General features: G+C 35.9%; 1 protein-coding gene across 1 annotated transcript in view; it reads left to right on the forward strand.

The window, feature by feature from the left end:
- The first annotated feature begins 10475 nt into the window (after window positions 1–10475).
- The window catches only part of COL28A1 (collagen type XXVIII alpha 1 chain), a 301074-nt gene continuing 291667 nt past the window's right edge, over window positions 10476–19882 (forward strand). Inside the window, 4 exon segments of the mRNA XM_060196187.1 lie at window positions 10476–10530; window positions 10533–10598; window positions 12697–13011; window positions 13014–13252. Of these exon segments, the coding sequence (XP_060052170.1) occupies window positions 10476–10530; window positions 10533–10598; window positions 12697–13011; window positions 13014–13252 (675 nt within the window).

Below are 19882 nucleotides of genomic sequence, written 5' to 3' on the forward strand. Positions count from 1 at the left end.
TCCTGGAGGCTATTTTTTTGCCTTCTTTTGCCCTTGTTGTTTTATCTTTGTTGTGGTTATTATTATTGTTGTTACTGATACTGTTGTTGGATAGGACAGAGAGAAATGCAGAGAGGAGGGGAAGACAGAGAGGGGAAGAGAAAGATAGACACCTGTAGACCTGCTTCACCACTTGTGAAGTGACCCCTCTGCAGGTAGGGAGCCGGAGGCTCAAACTGGGATCCTTACGCTGTGCACTTAACCCTCTACGCTACCACCCGACCCCCCCCCCCCATGTTCTTATTCGATTCCCAAACACACTGATCAGACATCTCCAATGGGTACTGTGTCTCTTCATCTTATTATTTATATAATTAGGACCACTACCTAAATAACTGGCTGTGTTTTCATCAGTTATCAATAGCATATACCACACATCACTGAAATTGGTGAAATATTGCCCAGATACACAGGAAAATCCACTCAATTCTGTGAAGAGAAGATTTTTTTTAAATATATTGTGCATGAAGTAGAGTTTTTGTTTTTTTCCTCTAACCTGAATTTGTTGATTTTTAAAAAATTACTTTGTTCATTCAGTGGATAGGGCAACCTTAACTTTTTTATGTAAGGTCCATTAAAAGAGAAAGATCAAGTCTGTTTAAGCCTTGATAAATCTCTGTTTTCAATTGAGAAACTACTTTCTATTTTTTATTTAATTGATTTTACTTTTGGTGTTAAAAAGTGTTACACCTTTCTTAGTAAATTCTTCAATGCCACACTAGGTGGAATTAAAATTTTTTATTGCATATAAATAATAGGATCAAATCTGGAAGAAAACTTAACACGTATATTATTCTTCCACTTCACAGGTGATTAAAAAAAAAGAGAGAGAGAGGGCAGCTATTTTTATGTAAGACATCTGTCACTAAAGTAAAATCTATATCTTTCAAATATGACTTTCTGGTCCAAGACCATCCTTTTCCTCTCCGTGTTAGTAGACTGGATGATGCAAAATTCTTAAGATGCCCTGAGTTTCCAAGGACAATGAAAGACATCCAGTTGACAAATGTCTAAACTTCATTCATTCACTGGCTCATAGTATGATTTTTCTGTGGATCAAAATATCTGTACTCTTAGATATTTCTTAGACAGAAAAAACATAAATTTTTCTGCTAGACAATACTCTGGTTTATTTGTGGTAAAATATTTTGCACTGATAAAGAATAAGCAACACAGAAAAAGGACATGTACATATTTAACAAAAATATTACAGGTCCATGAAGGATGATAAATGACATAGTGGGGGTTGTATTGTTAAATGGGAAACTGAGGAATGTTATGCATGTACAAACTATTGTATTTACTGTTGAATGTAAAACATTAATTCCCCAGTAAAGAAAAAAAATAGAGAAAGACTAACAGGCAAAAGATTTATACAGTGGAGATTTATGCTATCTCTATGCTTTTAGGCACCATGTGTTGTTTATATGACAGACTGTTCAAACTGGGGAGCAAATGACAAATAATGTGGCACAATATATCAAGAAATAGACAATACAAAATAATTGAATGGAGGAAAATGTGATGGTAAATTGGACTGGAATTTGGTGTCACTAAAGTCATGCTGCTCCAGATTGAAGTAATTGTACAATTTTTACATTTTATTACTAATGATATATATATATAGAGAGAGAATGTTTTTTCCCCTTTTGTTGCTCTTGTTTATCCTTGCTGTTATTACTGTTGTTATTGCTGTCATTGTTGTTGGATCGGACAGAGAGAAATCGAGAGAGGAGGGGAAGACAACGAGGAGGAGAGAAAGACATACTTGCAGACCTGCTTCACCGCGGGTGAAGGGACCCACCTGCAGCTGGGGACCCTTATGCCGGTCCTTGCACTTTGTGCCATGTATGCTTAACTGGCTGCGCCACTGCCTGGCGCCATATATAAAGTTTTTTATTGCAATTAAGGTTATTCTCATTGGCGCTCAGTGTCTGTGTGGATCCACAGTGGATCACTGGTGGCTGTATTTTTCTTCTTTACCTCATTGAATGGTTTTGACACCTTTGTCATATATTAAGTGGTTGTTTATGTTTGGGCTCATTTTTGGGATTTTTACTCTGCTCTATTGATCCAAATGTCCATTTTTATTCCACTACCATGCTGTTTTGATAACAATTTCTTTGTAGTGTAAACTGAAGTTGTGGAGAGTGATACTGCCATTTTTTTTTTCTCGGAAGTGCTTTGGCAATTCATGACCTTTTGTGGTTCCACAAAAATTTCTGGACTTTTTATGATTTCAATATTCACATATTTACTAAGGCTGTCTCTGTGTCCCAACACATGGTCAATCCTTGATAACTGTATATATATGTTGGCGGGAAATGAAAGGTCTCAACATATATGTTAAATTCATCTCAACTCTGACTTCACTTAACGCCTCTATTACCTTGATAATTTTTAGTTTGTTGGAGAGGATAAGTTTAGGAAAATGAAGCACCTCTCCAAAAACTTTAAATTCACGAGGGTGATTGTGTCTTCTAACACTGGTAATCTGTTTTCCACCAGATTCAGTGTACTTTCTAGACCTCTTACTTCAGCCTGAACTACATTCAAAGTGTCCTTCACACCTTGCAGCTTTGTTTGGGTTTTTTTTTGTCCTATACTTTATAATTCTTTGGTAAAATCATCTCTAACTTGTTGAATCTCTGTCTATATGTTAAGTTTAGTTTCTTGAGTAATTTCATAATGAGTTTTCTGAACTCTTCTCTGTCTATTTTTCCACATCTGTGTTAGTCTGGTCATTTGCAGTAGAAAGAAAGAGAAAGAAAGGGGAGTGGGGCAGTAGCTCAGCGGGTTAAGCACAGGTGGCACAAAGCGCAAGGACAGGCATAAGGATCCGGGTTTGAGCCCCCAGCTCCCCCACCTGCAGGGGATTCACTTCACAGGTGGTAAAGAAGGTCTGCAGATGTCTATCTTTCTCTGTTTCTCTCTGTCTTCCCGTCCTCTCTCCATTTCTCTCTGACCTATCCAACAACAATGACATCAATAACAATAATAACTACAACAATAAAAAATCAAAGGCAACAAAAGGGAAAATAAAAATTAAAAAAACGAACAAAAAAGAGAAAGAAAGGAAGAAAGAAAGAAAGAAACATAGAAAGAAAGAGTGAGTCAGCATGTACATTGCCTAAGCAAAGGTGTTTCTTCCCAGGAAGCAACCACATTATACTTTAAAGAGCCTGTTGATATTATCACATTTTCACTTCTGTGAGTTGAAAATCATGGAAGTAGGGTTCCAGAGTTTTTATGACATCCACTCTCTTTTCTAAAGTGAAAAATAGCACCACTAAAAAGCAAAAAGGTGCCTCCACTCCCAGAGGGAAGAAATGAATAAAGCTGCCAGGTGGTGTACACCTGGTTGAGTGCATATATTACAGTGCCCAAGCACCCTGGTTCAAACCCCTTGCCCCCACCTGCCGGGGAAAAACTTAATAAGGGGAGACACAGTGTTGTTTCTTTCTTTCTTGTTCTCTCTCTCTCTCTCTCTCTCTCACACACACACTCTCTCTCTCTCTCTCTCATTCTCCTTTCTCCTATATCTCTATTCCTTCCCTCTCATCTCTCTGTATCTATCCAAAATAAGTTAATTAAATATGTTAAAAGAAAATCATAGACGCCATGGGCCAGGTTGTGGCACACCTGGTTTAGTGCACATATTACAATGAGCAAGGACCTGGGTTTGAGCCCCTGGTTCCCACCTACAGGGAGAAAGCTTAGTAGTGAGTGGTAAAGCAGTGGTGTAGGTGTATCTCTGTCTGTCTCCCTGTCACCGCTCCCCTGTTGATTTCTGGCTGTCTCTATCCAATAAATAAAAAAAAAAAGAAAGAAAGAAATTCATAGGTGCGTTTAGCCAGCTCCTTAAATTTCTAAGAAGAAATGAAAAATGAAGAGAGGAGAAATAAAGATTTCCTGCTTTAAAAATGTTCTGATAAAAGTTGAGGGAGGAAGGCTGGAGTCCTTCCAACTTACATGTTTGCATCCACCACCCCCAAAATTCAAATATGGAACCCTCAGGAGAAGCTACATCTCATTTTCAGGTGTGACCATTGTAAGTTGATTATGTAAATTACTCCAATGAAAATTTGCATTTTTTCAATTTATATGAGGTAATTAATTTTGTACCAGAAGAGATGGCTGAAATCTTAAGCTTTTGAAGTAATTATGAATTACTATGCATACACAGACCAAATATGAGACCAAATATATTTCTTTCTTTCTCTCTCTCTTCCTTTCTTTTTTTCTTTCTTTTCCTCCCTCCCTTCCTTCCTTCTTCTTTCCAAAATCCCACAAAACTTCATTTTCTCAAAAACAATGAAATTATGAACATCTGCACTCATTCTTTAATTTTGTTATATTATAGCTGTTTGAGGCTCAAACGATACTATTCTGTAATTTCTAGTTTTAGTATGACAGTGAGCAATTAATTGACTTTCTGTCTGCCTCAACATTTTTGTTTGCAAAATGTGAATTCCTAAAATACATATTACAAGCAGGTGGTTGTGCTTTGAAGCACTAAATGACATAATGTGTGTGAAGTACTTGGAAGAGTCTCTAACACCTGGTAAAGTGTTCTTAAAATGAAAACTATTATTGTTATAGTAGGCACATCCATAAATGTTAAAATGTCTTCCTAAATAAAGTGATATTAAACAATATATTTCAACATGTGTATTACTTTTTCTAATCTTTTTTTTTTGCACACTCCACCCCCCACCTCTCTTTAGTAGTCCATCAGGAGTCTTACCTGTTGTCTAAAGGTCAAGTGGCTTCTTGTTTTGCACTGATATAGACTTAATACGGATGTCACACTATGTAGAAGATAGAAAAAGAGAATGATGCCACTGTATAATGGCATATAAAGGTAAGCTTTGTATCAAGAAAAGTTTCAAAATTTGTAGACATAGAAAAATATCACCCAGCTTTAATAATCATCAGCCTGTTGCTTTTCTTGAAAAGTTAGTTTTTCATCTGAGTCTGATATCATTTATACTCCTACACAGAACTGTTAAAATAAATATCTCACAGAATATTCCTCAAGAAAATAAACATAGGTGTAGAAAGAGAAGGGCATCAAGGAAGAAACAAAGGCAGTTTTAACAAAACACTAAAACGTAAAAAAAAAAATCTATTAAAGTTATTTTTACAAGTGTGGAAAATACGGAGTTGCTCTAAAAAGACACTGTTCCTTTAAATTACTTACTGATCCCACCCAGATCTTGCACCCTGGCCAAATGCCTGACCATTCTTGCTTAAACTTATTCTAATAAACATGAATAGAAGATTGCAAAAGACCTAAAAGCAAAGGCATATTTTATTTCCTACAGAATAGAACAATAGCAAATAGCCAGCTCCATTTACAACAATGGTCCCTGCTGTTGATATTTGCTTAACCAGTTTTTAATCCCCGTATGATAAAATTTATAAGGTAAGCTATAATTTTTTTTTAGTCATTTGAAGTCAGATAGGACCATCTAGGAACTGTGGAAGACAAAATGACTTATATACTTATCTTGTAAGCAAAGCTTATCAAAGTTCTTATCTTTTATAATTGCTATAAATTTTAAATAATTAGAAGAAAATATGAAGATGTGTAAAATTTATTTTAAAGTCATGATTGAGATTTATATTACATAGCATTATAATCATGTTAATATATTTTAGAACATGATTTTCTTAATTTGGAAGAAGTTTTTATAATTTAATATTCATTGCAGAATACTGCATAGCTTGGCTAATGTCATTATTTGAAGAAAGTAATTTGATTGTTTTGTGCTTATGTAGAAATGAATGAAATACAAACACAATAAAATTGGTAAATAGCTGAAAGACATTTTTATTTTTGAAAAATAAGGTATATAGTCTTGTGGATTTATTGCTCCTGATATTTATACAAAATAAATTTTAAACAAAAGTAACACTTGGTTAAAGAAAATCATTATTTCTTCATTTATAAAATGTAATTTATAGTGAACATATGGTTTATATTTCTTTTATTTAAACTAATGATATTTTCCCCCAAAACCCATTTTACTTGTAAGTGGTATCTAAACAATACGCATTACTTAGAATTACTCAAAATGGAGGCAAGATAGAATATGGGAAAAGTGATTAGAAATGGGGAGGTTATAAACAGTGTCAAAATAATAAAGAGATTTCAAGAAGATAGTAGGATCAATCAATTAGAGTAAAAATATTGAAAGGTATAAAGATATCCTCTGGAATATAGGAAAACAAAGAAATTAACGAGATTTTGATTGGGAAGAGTTAGATTAAAATATCAGGTTAAGTGAAAAAGTAGAAGATATTATGATCATTGCTAATGACTAAGTATAAGATAATATGATCACTGCTAAGTTATGTTACTGAAAATTGTATAAACTGGGATCTAGGTGTGAATTCAGTATTATATGGCAAAAACAAAGCAAACCAATGAAGGAGGAGAAGGAGGAGGACGACAGCAAAATACCTATATGAGCAGGTGCTCAGTTTGGGCAAAATGTAACTTAGTAAAAGTCAGAATTTACAATGCCAAAATAAGGACTACAAATAAGAAAGCAGTATTTTTTTATTTAAATCTTTTTACTTATTTATTATTGGATAAAGACAGACAGAAATTGAGGAGGGGAAGATAGAGAGAGGAAAAGAGACAGAGAGATACCTGCAGCCCTGCTTCACCACTCTTGAAGCTTTCTCCCTATAGGTAGGCACCAGGGGCTTGAACCTGGGCCTTTGTGTACTGTAATATATGTGCTTAACTAGGTGCACCACTGCCTGGCCCCTTGTTTTTGTTTTTTCTTAAGATTTTTTCAGTGGAATTAACTTCTTTATGTTTTTGAAGAGTTGCCTTGGTCAGGTGCGTTAGTAAATCTTTCATTTTCAATGAAATTTAATTCTTGGTCTTTTCTTTCCATAACTTCTGAAAAGTCCTTTGTAGTAGAAAAAGATTATTTGTGATGATAAGAACACGAGGCATGCTATTTTATTTTTTCTCCATCTGATATTGCAATTATAGTGTTTTTCTATACAAACTCTCCCTGCCTCCTCCCTCTAATTTTCACAGTTAAACTTGTGCCCCATTTTCTATTCTTTTCCTTGGTTAGTAAAGGTGGGTGGTACTTGGATATTCTGAATTCTATTTCCTTAAGACACATCTACTTCTCTCTCTCCATTTTTTAATATTTATTTATTTGTTTTCCCTTTTTTTTGCCCTTTTTTTCATTGTTGTTGTAGTTATTGTTGTTGTTATTGATGTTGTCGTTGTTGGATAGGACAGAGAGAAGTGGAGAGAGGAGGGGAAGACAGAAAGAGGGGGAGAAAGACACCTGCAGACCTGCTTCAACACCTGTGAAGTGATTCCCCTGCAGATGGGGAACCCGGGGTTCGAACCATATCTTGCGCGGGTCCTTGAGCTTTGCACCACATGCATTTAACCTGCTGCGCTACCTCCTGACTAACCTCTCTCTCCATTTTTAAAGTATCCAGTTGTCTTGGTACACCTGCTTTGATGAGGAGTTAGCGTTTGGACAGTTGTACTTAAACTTGCCTGCAGATGCTTAGCAATACTGCTACAAAATCAGTTTAGCAGTATTGCTAAGCATCTGCAAGCAAGCATTTCCAAAACACAGTGGTTCAAAATAAACTCTCCTGCTATCATCCTCTGGTATCCTGAGCTAGCCACATATAAATATTTTCTTGTCAAAGTAACTAAAAATCATTTAGTCTATAACTAGACACATTGAATGATAAAGATGACTGCAGATTTTAATGCAAAATGAGATTTTCTTACTGTTAATTTACTCAGACAAATAGTTTCAGAGAACTGTTCATAGGGTGTGAATTCTAATTTCTAGTTTTTTAAATTCTTTTTTCTTTTTCTTTGTTTTTTATCTGCTTTTATTATTTTATAATTATTTATTTAATTTATTAGGTTTTTTTTAGTGGAAATGTGAGGTTCCTGCTGTCATAGGGTTCAAGAAGACAATGGATAGTTATTGTTAACATCACATTATTTGGTAACTGGCTTAACTTTGAAATGTCCCTTTGTTAGACATACAATCAATTTCCCCCCTCTCATATTAATTAAATAGTGATTTATATGACTACAATTTAATAGATGTGTACATAAACACCATTCCCACCACCAAAAGATTGTGTCCCATGCCACCCACCCACCCTCCTGCTGGCACAGGAAGCCGCATGTTCATCCTCCCCCTCACCACAGGGTTTTTACTTTGGTGCCCTACTTTCAATTTAGTCAGATCCTGCTTTTAGTTTCCCTTTCTGATCTTCTTTCTCAATTTCTGTTGATGAGTGGGATCATCCCATACTCATCTTTATCTTTCTGACTTAGCTCACTTAACATAATTCCTTCTAGCTCTGTCCAAGATGGGTCAGAGAAGGTGGGTTCATTGTTCTTGATAGCTGCATAGTATTCCATTGTGTACATATACCACAGCTTTCTCAGCCACTCATCTGTTGTTGGGCACCTGGGTTGCTTCCAGGTTTTAGCTTTTATGAATTGTGCTGCTATGAACATAGGAGTACACAATTCTTTTTGGTTGGGTGTTATGGAGTCCTTGGGGTATAACCCCAGGAGAGGAATTACTGGGTCACATGGAAGGTCCATATCTAGCCTTGTGAAAGTTCTCCAGACTGCTCTCCACAGAGGCTGTAACAATTTACATTCCCACCAGCAGTGCAAACAGCTTCCTGTGTCCCCACAACCTCTCCATCATTTGTTGCTGCTGTCCTTTTTGATGTATGCCATTCTTACAGGAGTGAGGTGGTATCTCAGTGTTGTCTTTATTTGCATTTCTCTGACAACCAGCGACCTGGAGCTGTTTTTCATATGTTTGTTAGCCTTTTGGATCTCCTCTGAGGTGAATGTTTTGTTCATATCCTCTGCCCATTTTTGGGTGGGGTCATTTGCTTTTTTGGTTCTAAGTTTGCTGAGCTCTTTGTATATTTTGGTGATTAGTCTCTTGTCTGATGTATGGCATGTAAAGACCTTCTCCCATTCTGTGAGGGGTCTCTTTGTTTGTGTGATAGTTCCTTTGGCTGTGCAGAGCTTTTCAATTTGATATAGTCCCATTTGTTTGTTTCTGCTTTAGTCTTCCTTGCAGTTGGGTTTATTTCATCAAAGATGTCCTTGAGGTTTAGGTGGGAAAGTGTTTTACCAATGTTTTCCTCTAAGTTTTTGATTGTTTCTGGTCTAACATCCAGGTCTTTAATCTATTTGGAGTTGATTTTTGTTTCTGGTGAGATAAAGTGGATCAGTTTCATTCTTCTGCATGTTTCAACCCAGTTTTCCCAGCACCATTTATTGAAGAGAGCCTCCTTCTTCCATTTAATACTTTGGGCCCCCTTATCAAAGATTAGATGTCCATAGGTGTGTGAATTCTGATTTCAAGTTCTGCTTCCACCCATAGTTCTTCCAGATGTCACCAAAAGAACAGTGTCACTTAGCCAATCTATTAATTTTACTTTCATGCTCTTAACACATTGGATATGCAGCTGTAGTCTACTTTGAGATTCTGGTGGGGATGAAACTTCCAAAGAATGAAAAAGAAAGCAGTTTTTATGGAAATAATAAAGCAAATTAACTATTTACTTTGCCTCTGAAATCATGAAAGTTATGCATATAATATTTATTATGCATGGAATATTAAGACTGAAATGGTAGCTGTTATCTATAACCCCATATAATGTTGAAATCACTAGGAATTATACGGAAAAAAAAAACACTTTGCAACTCAAACTCGTCCTGAAGAATATGGAAATGTCAAAGTACACCCTCAATTGATGCTTTAACAGCATACTGAAATGGATTAAAATGTTTTTAAACAGTTAACCCTTTACCCAGTAGAGCACAGGTCTTACCCTGCACCAGTGTGCAAGGATCCAGTTTCAAAACTTTACACATGAAAGCACCATGGAGGCCACCATGGGATACTCCACAGAAAGCAGAAAGATATTATAATGTCTCTCTTCTGTCACGAAATAAAAAAAAGAATGAATATGGCCTGTGAGCAATGGGATTGCATATGTTCAGGACCCAATATAAAACTTGCCCCTCCCACACATTTCTCCCTGCTCCCTATAAGAAAATAGGGACTTAGACTAAGTTATGTAAACTTAAAGAGAGAATATAGTTATTTGAATATATAGAAAATAATATAGTTATTTGAATATGTAGAAATATTCACTAATTAATGTTTAATTCTGATGCCAATTTTAAATTAGAAACTGAAAAAAATTTCAATGTGAGCATGCTTTTATAAATATGAATGAACATTTTCTTCTCCACTTACATGATCATTTCTAGTTCTGCTGGTTTGAAATGAAAAATAGCAAACACTGTATTTTATTGGAGTATTTATAACTTTTTCTGTTAAAGGTGTTACAAAGCAGATGAGTAATCACCATCTATCATAATGCAGAAGAGACATTTGATCTTTTACCTCCTGATTTTGGCAGCTGTTATGAGTCAGAAATATATGGACAAAGAAAGAAAGGACCAAAGTCAAATTTATTTTCAAGAAAAAATTATCTCCATGGTAAAAAAAGACTGTCTTTCTTTCTTTCTATTTATTTATTTTAGCCTGTCAAAACACTAATACATATTTTTGTAAACATTTGTTGTAAATAATAAGCACATAGAATATTAATATATTTTGATATTCTGCTTTGGTTTAACTATGATAATAGTCTTCTTCTAGCGTTTGCCAATGATAATAGTTATACATAGTTATACATAGTTATAGGGCATATTTATGCAAACACTATGGTTTTTAGAGCATATGCATATTTATTATCTCATTTGAGTCGCACAATAACTTTGCCAAATGTTACTTTACCTATGTATGGAAGAGATTACATGGGAAAAAACATTTTTTGGGGGGAAGGTTAATGATTTACAGCACAGTTGTTGAAATATGGCTACAATTTTTCATCTCTTCTTGATAGGTAGCTGCAAAACACTTTCATCCTCAAATTGAGTCCTTTTCTGTCATCATGGACTAGGGCCCTTGTAGTCCCACCCCATTTCTTTCATCTGGTACTCACCTTTTCTTTTGAAATTAACATTTTTATACAGAAATTGAGACTGAAGAGAGAGTTCTTTTAATAGACTTTTACTGTACTACGCATGACAGCACCATATACAAGGGAAACCTTACAAGAGGTGGAATAGTGCTTTGTAGTCTCTCTTCTCTTCCTGCTTATCTCACTCCCTGTCTCTCTGTATCTGATATTAGAAGGAAGAAAAAGTCTTCTAGGAGTTGTAGACTCATAGATGTAAAATGCCCCAGTGGCAAACAACAAACAAGATTCACAAGGACCATTCCCTAGGGCACATGGCCATATTTGTCACTCATTCCAGACTCTAATCTGCTGAACTGATTACACAGAAGGTGGTTGTCCACAGACTTGGAAACTTCCATTCTAAATATACATAAACTTGAGTTCGAGTTCTTTTATTTTCCTTCTTCCTTTTTCATTTTTTTTTTTTTTGTCTCCAGGGTTATTGCTGGGGCTTTGTACCTTCACTACAAATCCACTGCTCCTGGTGGTCATTCCCCCACCCCTTTACTGGGTAGGACAGAGAGAAATTGAGAGTGGATGGGCAGATAGTGGGGGAGAGAAAGACAGACACCTACAGATCAACTTCACCACTTGTGAAACATTGCCCCTTCAGGGATCCTTGTACTTTGTACTATGTACTCTTAACCCAGTGCACCATTGCCTGACCCCCTTCCTCTTCATTCTTTCCCTTCACTTTAGTGACCATAAATTCTAAATGCTGTGTACTAATGGTCTTCTTATAAAATGTTAGTGTGTATAAAGAAGTATGAAGTATAAGCTCATCACTTGTTGATAAAAATGTTGGGACAAGAAAAGAAAGAGTGCTTGGAGAAATAACATTTTCTTTGTCACTCAGGATTTACTCTGACTTTTGTAGCAGTTGGTCTTATAGACTGTCTGCTCATACAGGGAGTTATGATGTATGGAAGACTGAATACAAGAACAACCTAAAATACCTCATTGTGACACGTTCTTTTCTCAAACATTTCAGACTTTTAGAATAAATCTCTAAGTGAAATGATTCAAAGGAAAACAGAAATTGAGGCATAGGGAGTTTCAGCAACATATTAAAGACCATAGGCAAATAAACTAGCAATATACAGAATTACAATTCAAATTTAATTTCTTTGCTTTTTTTCCCCTTCCTTAGTCTTGCTATAATATGCAGTATACAATCATTTTCTCTCTTGGTTTAAAGAAGAGTTGGAAAAAAACCCACCAAATAAGATAAAGCTTTACTAAAAGGACACAACCTGAGAATTGAATTATCTTTTACTTCTTAATAGCTTTGCCCAATAATTGTTACATCCTCTCTTCCTTTAAGAAATTTCACCTTGAAAAGATAGAATACATAGTCTTTATTTGTTTAATTTGCATTATTTTATAAGAGGAAAGCAATTTGCACACTTGAAAAGGTTATTTATTTATTTACTATGTAAATCCTATCTCAGAGATGTAACTCAACTTTACTCAGCTAGCAAAAGCAAATAACAAAGCATAGTGCCTCAGGGCTTCTTTATGCTGTTTTACTCAACTGAGATTATTGTACTTAAACTATTTGTTTTATTTCAGATCGCACTTGCTTCATAGACATTGCCTTCATTGTGGACAGCTCTGAAAGTTCTAAAATTATTCTTTTTGATAAACAGAAAGATTTTGTGACTAGCTTGATTGACAAAATTTTCCAACTAACCCCTGCTCATTCTTTGAAATATGACATCAAACTGGCAGCCCTGCAATTTAGCAGCTCTGTTCAAATTGATCCATCATTTTCTTCTTGGAAGGATCTGCAGACTTTTAAACAGAGGGTCAAGTCTATGAATTTCATTGGGCAAGGTATATTCTCTTATTATGCCATATCCAATGCTACAAGGCTACTTAAAAGGGAAGACGTAAAGATGGCGTTAAAGTGGCTTTGCTGATGACAGATGGCAAAGATCATCCAAAGAATCCAGATGTTGAAAGTATTTCTGAAGATGCCAGAACAGCAGGAATATTATTTATCACCATTGGACTTTCTACTGTGGTCAATGAAGCCAAACTTCGTTTGATATCTGGGGATACATCCAGTGAACCCATTCTACTGTTGAGTGACCCAAACCTGGTAGATAAAATTCAGGATCACCTGGTACGTAGCTAATAGTTTAATATAATTCTCATCATAATAATGATAGTTTAGTTACAAAATGTGTAAGGATGAATATTAGATCATAAAAGATAAAAGGAAAAGAAATCCACCTTGGAAATAAAAAGTACCTTTCTAAATTTTTTTCCCACTCCCCTAATAGTTTATACCAGGTAATGTGAAAGCACCACTGAAATTGCATCACTGACTGATTTTATTGCTAACCAATAATGAGAATTTTGGAATAATTTATATCCAGTCTTATACCCCAGGCTCCTGCTTATATATCCCAGAATCATCAACAACATCAAATATATAAATATATATTTTTGTATAAAATACATGAAATATATATAAAAATATATTTTTTTGTGCACTGCTCATCTCTGGTTTATGGTGATACAAAGGATTGAACCTGTGACTTTGGAACCTTAGGCTTTTTGCATAACCTGAGGCTTTTTGCATAACCATTATGCTGTCTATCCCCAACACACACACACACACTATATATATATATATATATATATATATATATATATATATATATATATTTATTTGATATATTTAATTTGTGGTTGGCTGTATTTGTGTTAAGTTCATCTCTTTTCCATTCCAAATCTGCAGGGATATATATTTTTTATTTTTTGTTTCACCTTTTGTCATATTATACTATCCAAAATCCGTAAAATTCCATTAATATTTTTTGTTAAGTATTCCATCTAGTTTGCATGTATTTATTTATCTTCACTTGGGGCTTCAAGTGAAGTTAACTTTTTCAAGCTGGGTTAACTTTTTCAGATAGAGAGAGATGGGGAAGCTACCATAGGACTGAGACTCTCATGTGCGCCAAGATGCAACATGGATCATGGGAATGGCAAAACAACAAAGCCAGCTTGTAATCAGTCAACAGTTTCTCCTATCAGATCATTGAGTCCTACTTAACTGGTTTGATTAGCTATAACAGCACTTTGCATGAGAATTTTTCCTTGGTGATTGGGGTGAAAAAAAAGAAAAACACAGCCAAAAAAATCAGAATGAAATACCTCTTCACAGTAGTTCTTAAGGACAAAACTCCTGGAGATAAAGTGGTTGGTTGATTTGTTAAATGTTGGTAATTGATTTTCTTAAAAATATTTTCTTTGGATGCCTTAGATCATGGCAAATGCATACTTTAACTACCGAGCATTTCATACGTTGTTTTCTATAGTTTGCAAACAAAGCTCCTATGCTGTTTCAGCTTTTATTTTACAGCTTTTGTCCCTCTTCCTTTCTTTCATTATTTATTTATTTTTCTTTCTCTCTGCCTATTTTTCCCTTCTCCCTCAATTTCTCTCTGTCCTATCAAAGAAAATGAAAAAAAAAAAAGACTGCTTGGAGTGGTAGGTTTGTAGTGTTGGCAATGAGCCCCCAAAATAACCCTAGAAGCAAGAAAATTAAAAAAAGAATGGGGAAACACAAAGTAGAACTTGGACTGGGTTTGGTGTATTGCACCAAAATAAAGGACTATGGTGAAGGGGGCTTCCAGGTCCTGTTGCATGATGGTGGCGAAGGATCTATGCTGGGTGAAAGTATTTTGCAGAAAATTGAGAAAATTTACACATGTATCAACAACTGTATTTACTGTAAACCATTAATACCCCCAATAAAAAGAAATTCGGTAGGGATTTTCCCAGCTCATATTTATTATTTTGATACCCACACCTAAGATACTATATATGTATGGTATTATACTTAGAAAAATAGACATCTTTTAAAATTTTTTAATATTTATTTATTTTCACTTTTGTTGTTTAACATTGTTGTGGTTACTGAATGTCATTGTTGTTGGGTAGGACAGAGAGAAATGGAGAGAAGAGGGGAAGACAGAGAGGGGGAGAGAAAGACAGACACCTGCAGACCTGATCACAGCTTGTGAAGCGACTCCCCTGCAGGTGGGGAGCCAGGGGCTCGAACCAGTATCCTTCTGCCAGTCCTTGTGCTTTGTGACACATGCGCTTAACCCGCTGAGCCACTGCCCGACTCCCCGAAAAATAGACATCTTAAGATGAAAAAAAAAAAGTCCAACATGGGAATTACTAGCTTGAAATCAAGTTGCTAATAGGACTTCATTCCGTTATGGGATATCCAGGAGAAAATCTACTTTATTGCCTTTTCTATCATCTAGGAGTCATGCATATTACTTGACTCATATCCCCTTCTGCTTTCAAAGCCAACAAGATTGCCATTGTAATATATCTGGAAAATATTTACTGCTTTTAAGTTGTTATATTGGGTCCTCCTCATCTTACAATACTTAATTAAAATTTTTTTATTACCTTTATTTATTGGATAGAAACAGCCCAAATTGGTAGCGTAGAAGGAGATGGAGAGGGAGACAGAGACACCTGCAGTACTGCTTCACCACTCGCAAAGCTTTCCCCCTGCAGGTGGGGACCAAGCACCCTTATACATTCTGTTTTGTTTATTTTTTACATCCGCCACAAGGTCCTCTGCCATCCTATCCCAGGATCTGAACTCTTCCCCCAACCCACCTCAGAGGCTTTTTTTTTCTTAATTGGGAGATTAATGTTTTATATTTGACAATGAATACAATAGTTTGTCCATGCAAAACATTTCTCAGTTTTCCACACAACAATACAACCCCCACTCAGTCCTCTGTCATCCTTTTCCAGGACCTGTACTCCCCCCCCCACCCCCCGCCCACATCACAGTCCTTTATTTGGTGCAATATACCAACTCCAGTTCAGGTTCTACTTATATTTTCTCTTTTGATCTTGTTTTTCAACTTGTGCCTGTGAGTGAGATAATCCCATATTCATCCTTTTGTTTCTGACTTATTTCACTTAACATGGTTTCTTCAAGCTCCATCCAAGATGGGCTGAAAACAGTGAAATCATCATTTTTTTTTTTACTCTGATTTTTTTTATTGGGGAATTAATGTTTTACATTCAACAGTAAGTACAATAGTTTGTACATGCATAAAATTCCCATTCCCCAGTATCCCATATAACAATACAATCCCCAATAGGTCCTCTGAATCCTTCTTGGACCTGTATTCTCCCCACCCACCCGAGAGTCTTTTACTTTGGTGCGATAGACCAATTCCATTTCAGGTTCTACTTCTGTTTTCTTTTCTGATCTTATTTTTCAACTTCTGCCTGAGAGTGAGATCATCCCATATTCATCCTTCTGTTTCTGACTTATTTCACTCAACATGATTTTTTCAAGGTCTATCCAAGATCGGCTGAAATTGGTGAAGTCACCATTTTTTACAGCTTAGTAATATTCCATCGTGTATATATACCACAACTTGCTCAGCCACTCATCTGTTGTTGGACTCCTGGGTTGCTTCCAGGTTTTGGCTATTACAAATTGTGCTGCCAAGAACATATGTGTACACAGATCTTTTTGGATGGATATGTTGGGTTCCTTAGGCTATATCCCTAGGAGAGCAATTGCAGGATCATAGGGTATGTCCATTTCTAGCCTTCTGAGAGTTCGCCAGACTTTTCTTCACAGAGGTTGGACCAACTTACATTCCCACCAGCAGTGTAGGAGGGTTCCTTTGACCCCACACCCTCTCCAGCATTTGCTGCTGTTACCTTTTCTGATGTATGACATTCTCACAGGAGTGAAGTGGTATCTTATTGTTGTCTTTATTTGCATTTCTCTGACAATCAGAGACTTGGAGCATTTTTTCATGTGTTTCTCAGCCTTTTGGATCTTTTCTGTGGTGAATATTCTGTCCATGTCCTACCTCCATTTTTGGATGAGGTTATTTGTTGTCTTGTTGTTGAGTTTGGCAAGCTCTTTATATATGTTGGTTATTGAACTCTTGTCTGATGTATGGCATGTAAAGATCTCCCATCCTGTGAGGGGTCTCTTGGTTTGGGTAGTGGTTTCTTTTGCTGTGAAGAAGCTTTTTAATTTGATGTAGTCCCAGAGGTTTATACTTGCCTTAGTCTTCTTTGTAATTGGATTTGTTTCATTGAAGATGTCTTTAAAATTTATGCGGAAAAGAGTTCTGCCAATATTTTCCTCTAAGTATCTGATAGTTTGTGGTCTAACATCCAAGTCCTTGATCCACTTGGAATTTACTTTTGTATTTGGTGAAATACAGTGATTCAGTTTCATTCTTTTGCATGTTTCAACCCATTGTTTCCAACACCATTTGTTGAAGAGACTCTGCTTTCCCTATTTAATAGTCTGAGCCCCTTTGTCAAAGATTAGATGTCTATAGGTAAGGGGGCTTACTTCTGGGCTCTCAATTCTATTCCACTGGTCAGTGTGTCTATTCATGTTCCAGTACCAAGCAGTTTTGATGACAATGGCCTTATAATACAATTTGAGAACTGGGAGTGTAATGCCTCCAGTTCTCTTCTTTCTTATCAAGATTGTTTTGGCAATTCCAGGTCTTTTCTCGTTCCAGATAAACATTTCTAGCATTTGCTCTACTTTTGTAAAAAAAAATGTGGTTGGGATCTTGATGGGGATAGCATTAAATTTTTATATGGATCTGGGTAGTGTATTCATTTAATGATATTAATCCTTCCAACCCATGAACATGGAATATCTTTCCACTTCTTTGTGTTTTTTTCAATTTCCTTGGGTAGTGACTCATAATTTTCAGTATACAAGTCACTTCTTTGGTTAGGTTTATCCCTAGATATATATTTTTATTTTTGTTGCTGTAGTAAAAGGAATTGACTTCTGGATTTCAATTTCTTCTAACTTAGTGTTTGCATAGAGGAATGCCACTGACTTTTGAATGTTAATTTTGTAGCCTGACACCTTATTGTATTGCCTGATGATTTCCAAAAGCTTCTTGCTAGATTCTTTAGGTTTTTCTATATATACTATAATGTCATCAGCAAATAGGGAGAATTTGACTTTTTCTCTTGCAATCTGTAGCCCTTTAATTCCTTGCTCCTGCCTGCTAGCTATGGCAAGAACTTCCAACACTATGTTGAACCGTAATGGTGATAGTGGGTGGCCCTGTCTAGTACCTGATTTGAAGGGAAATGTTTCTAGTTTTTCACCGTTGAGTATGATGTTGGTTGTAGGTTTGCTATATAGAGACTCCACTATCTTCAGGAATTTTCCATCTATTCCCATTTTTTGTAGCATTTTGATCATAAAACGATGCTGGATTTTGTCAAAGACTTTCTCTGCATCTATTGATATGATCATGTGGTTTTGGTCTTGCATTTATTTATGGTGTGGGTCATGAGTTTTCTTGTTTCCTAGTGTGTGCTTATATGGCTATGAACTTCCTTCTCAGTACTGCCTTAAGTATGTCCCAAATATTTTGATAGCTTGTGTCTTTATTTTCACTGAACTCTCGAAACATTTTGATTTCTTCCTTTATTTCCTCTTTAACCCAGTAGTGGTTAAGTAGTATACTGTGGAGCTTCCAGAGTTTGGAACTATTACTAATCTTTTATTTATTTTTAAGTGTTAGTTTCATTCCACTGTGGTCTGAGACGATGCTTGGGATGATTTCAGTGCTCTTGAATTTGCTGATGCTGTCTTTGTGGCCTAACATATGGTCTATCCTTGAGAATGACCCATGTGGATTTGAGTAAACTGTGTATTCCAGTTTCTTGGGGTGAATGACTCTGAAAATGCCCAATAGTTCTAGTTTGTCTGTCTCTTCATTTAGCTCTCTCATTTCTTTATTGATTTTCTGCCCAGATGATCTGTCAAGTTGACAGAGTGGGGTGCTGAAGTCCCCTACTATGACTGTGTTGCTGTTAATATATTGCTGTAGCTCTTTCAGTAGATGTTTGATGTATTTAGATGGCTTCTTATTGGGAGCATAGAAGTTAATTTTTATGCCCTCCTTTGAGAATTAAGGAATGTCCATCCATATCTTTAACTTTATTTATTTTAAAGTCTGTTGTGTCAGATATGAGAATAGCTGTTCCTGCCCTTTTTTGTGGGACATTGGCTTGTATGATAGTTTTTCGTCCTTTCACTTTGAGTCTGTGTTGTCTTGTTGAGTTACATGGTTTCCTGTAAACAGCATATTATTGGGTTGTGTTTTCTGATACATCTTCCTACTCTGTGCATTTTAATAGGTGAATTCAGGCCATTGACATTTATTGATATCATAGATTGAAGATATTTTAACACCATTATTGTAGTTTTAGATTGTTATGATATATGGCATATTTATGGTGGTCTGACTATTTGTTGGAGATCTTTCAGAACTTCTTTCAGGGCAGACTTGGTGATAGTTGATTCCTTCAACTGTTGCTTTTTTGAGAAGGTTTTGATGCCTCCATCTAGTCTGAATGACAGTCTAGCAGGATATAGTATTCTTGATTGAAAGCCTTTCTCATTAAGCACCCGATAGATATCTTGCCATTCTCTTCTGGCCTGTAGTGTTTGGAGAAGTCTGCCGCTAATCTTATGGGTTTTCCTCTGTAGATGACTCTTTGTTTTTCTCTTGCAGCCTTCAGGATCCTTTCTTTATCCTTATTCCTTTCCATTTTAAATTTGATGTGTCTTGGTTTCTTTAAGTCTGGGTTAATTCTGTTGAGACCTTCTTGACTTCTTGCACCTTTATGTCATTTATTTTGTCTATAGTGGAGAAGTTCTCAGTTATTATGTCATGTAGAATGCTTTCTT

This window comes from Erinaceus europaeus, chromosome 8, assembly GCF_950295315.1.
Source record: "Erinaceus europaeus chromosome 8, mEriEur2.1, whole genome shotgun sequence".
Classification (NCBI taxonomy): domain Eukaryota; kingdom Metazoa; phylum Chordata; class Mammalia; order Eulipotyphla; family Erinaceidae; genus Erinaceus; species Erinaceus europaeus.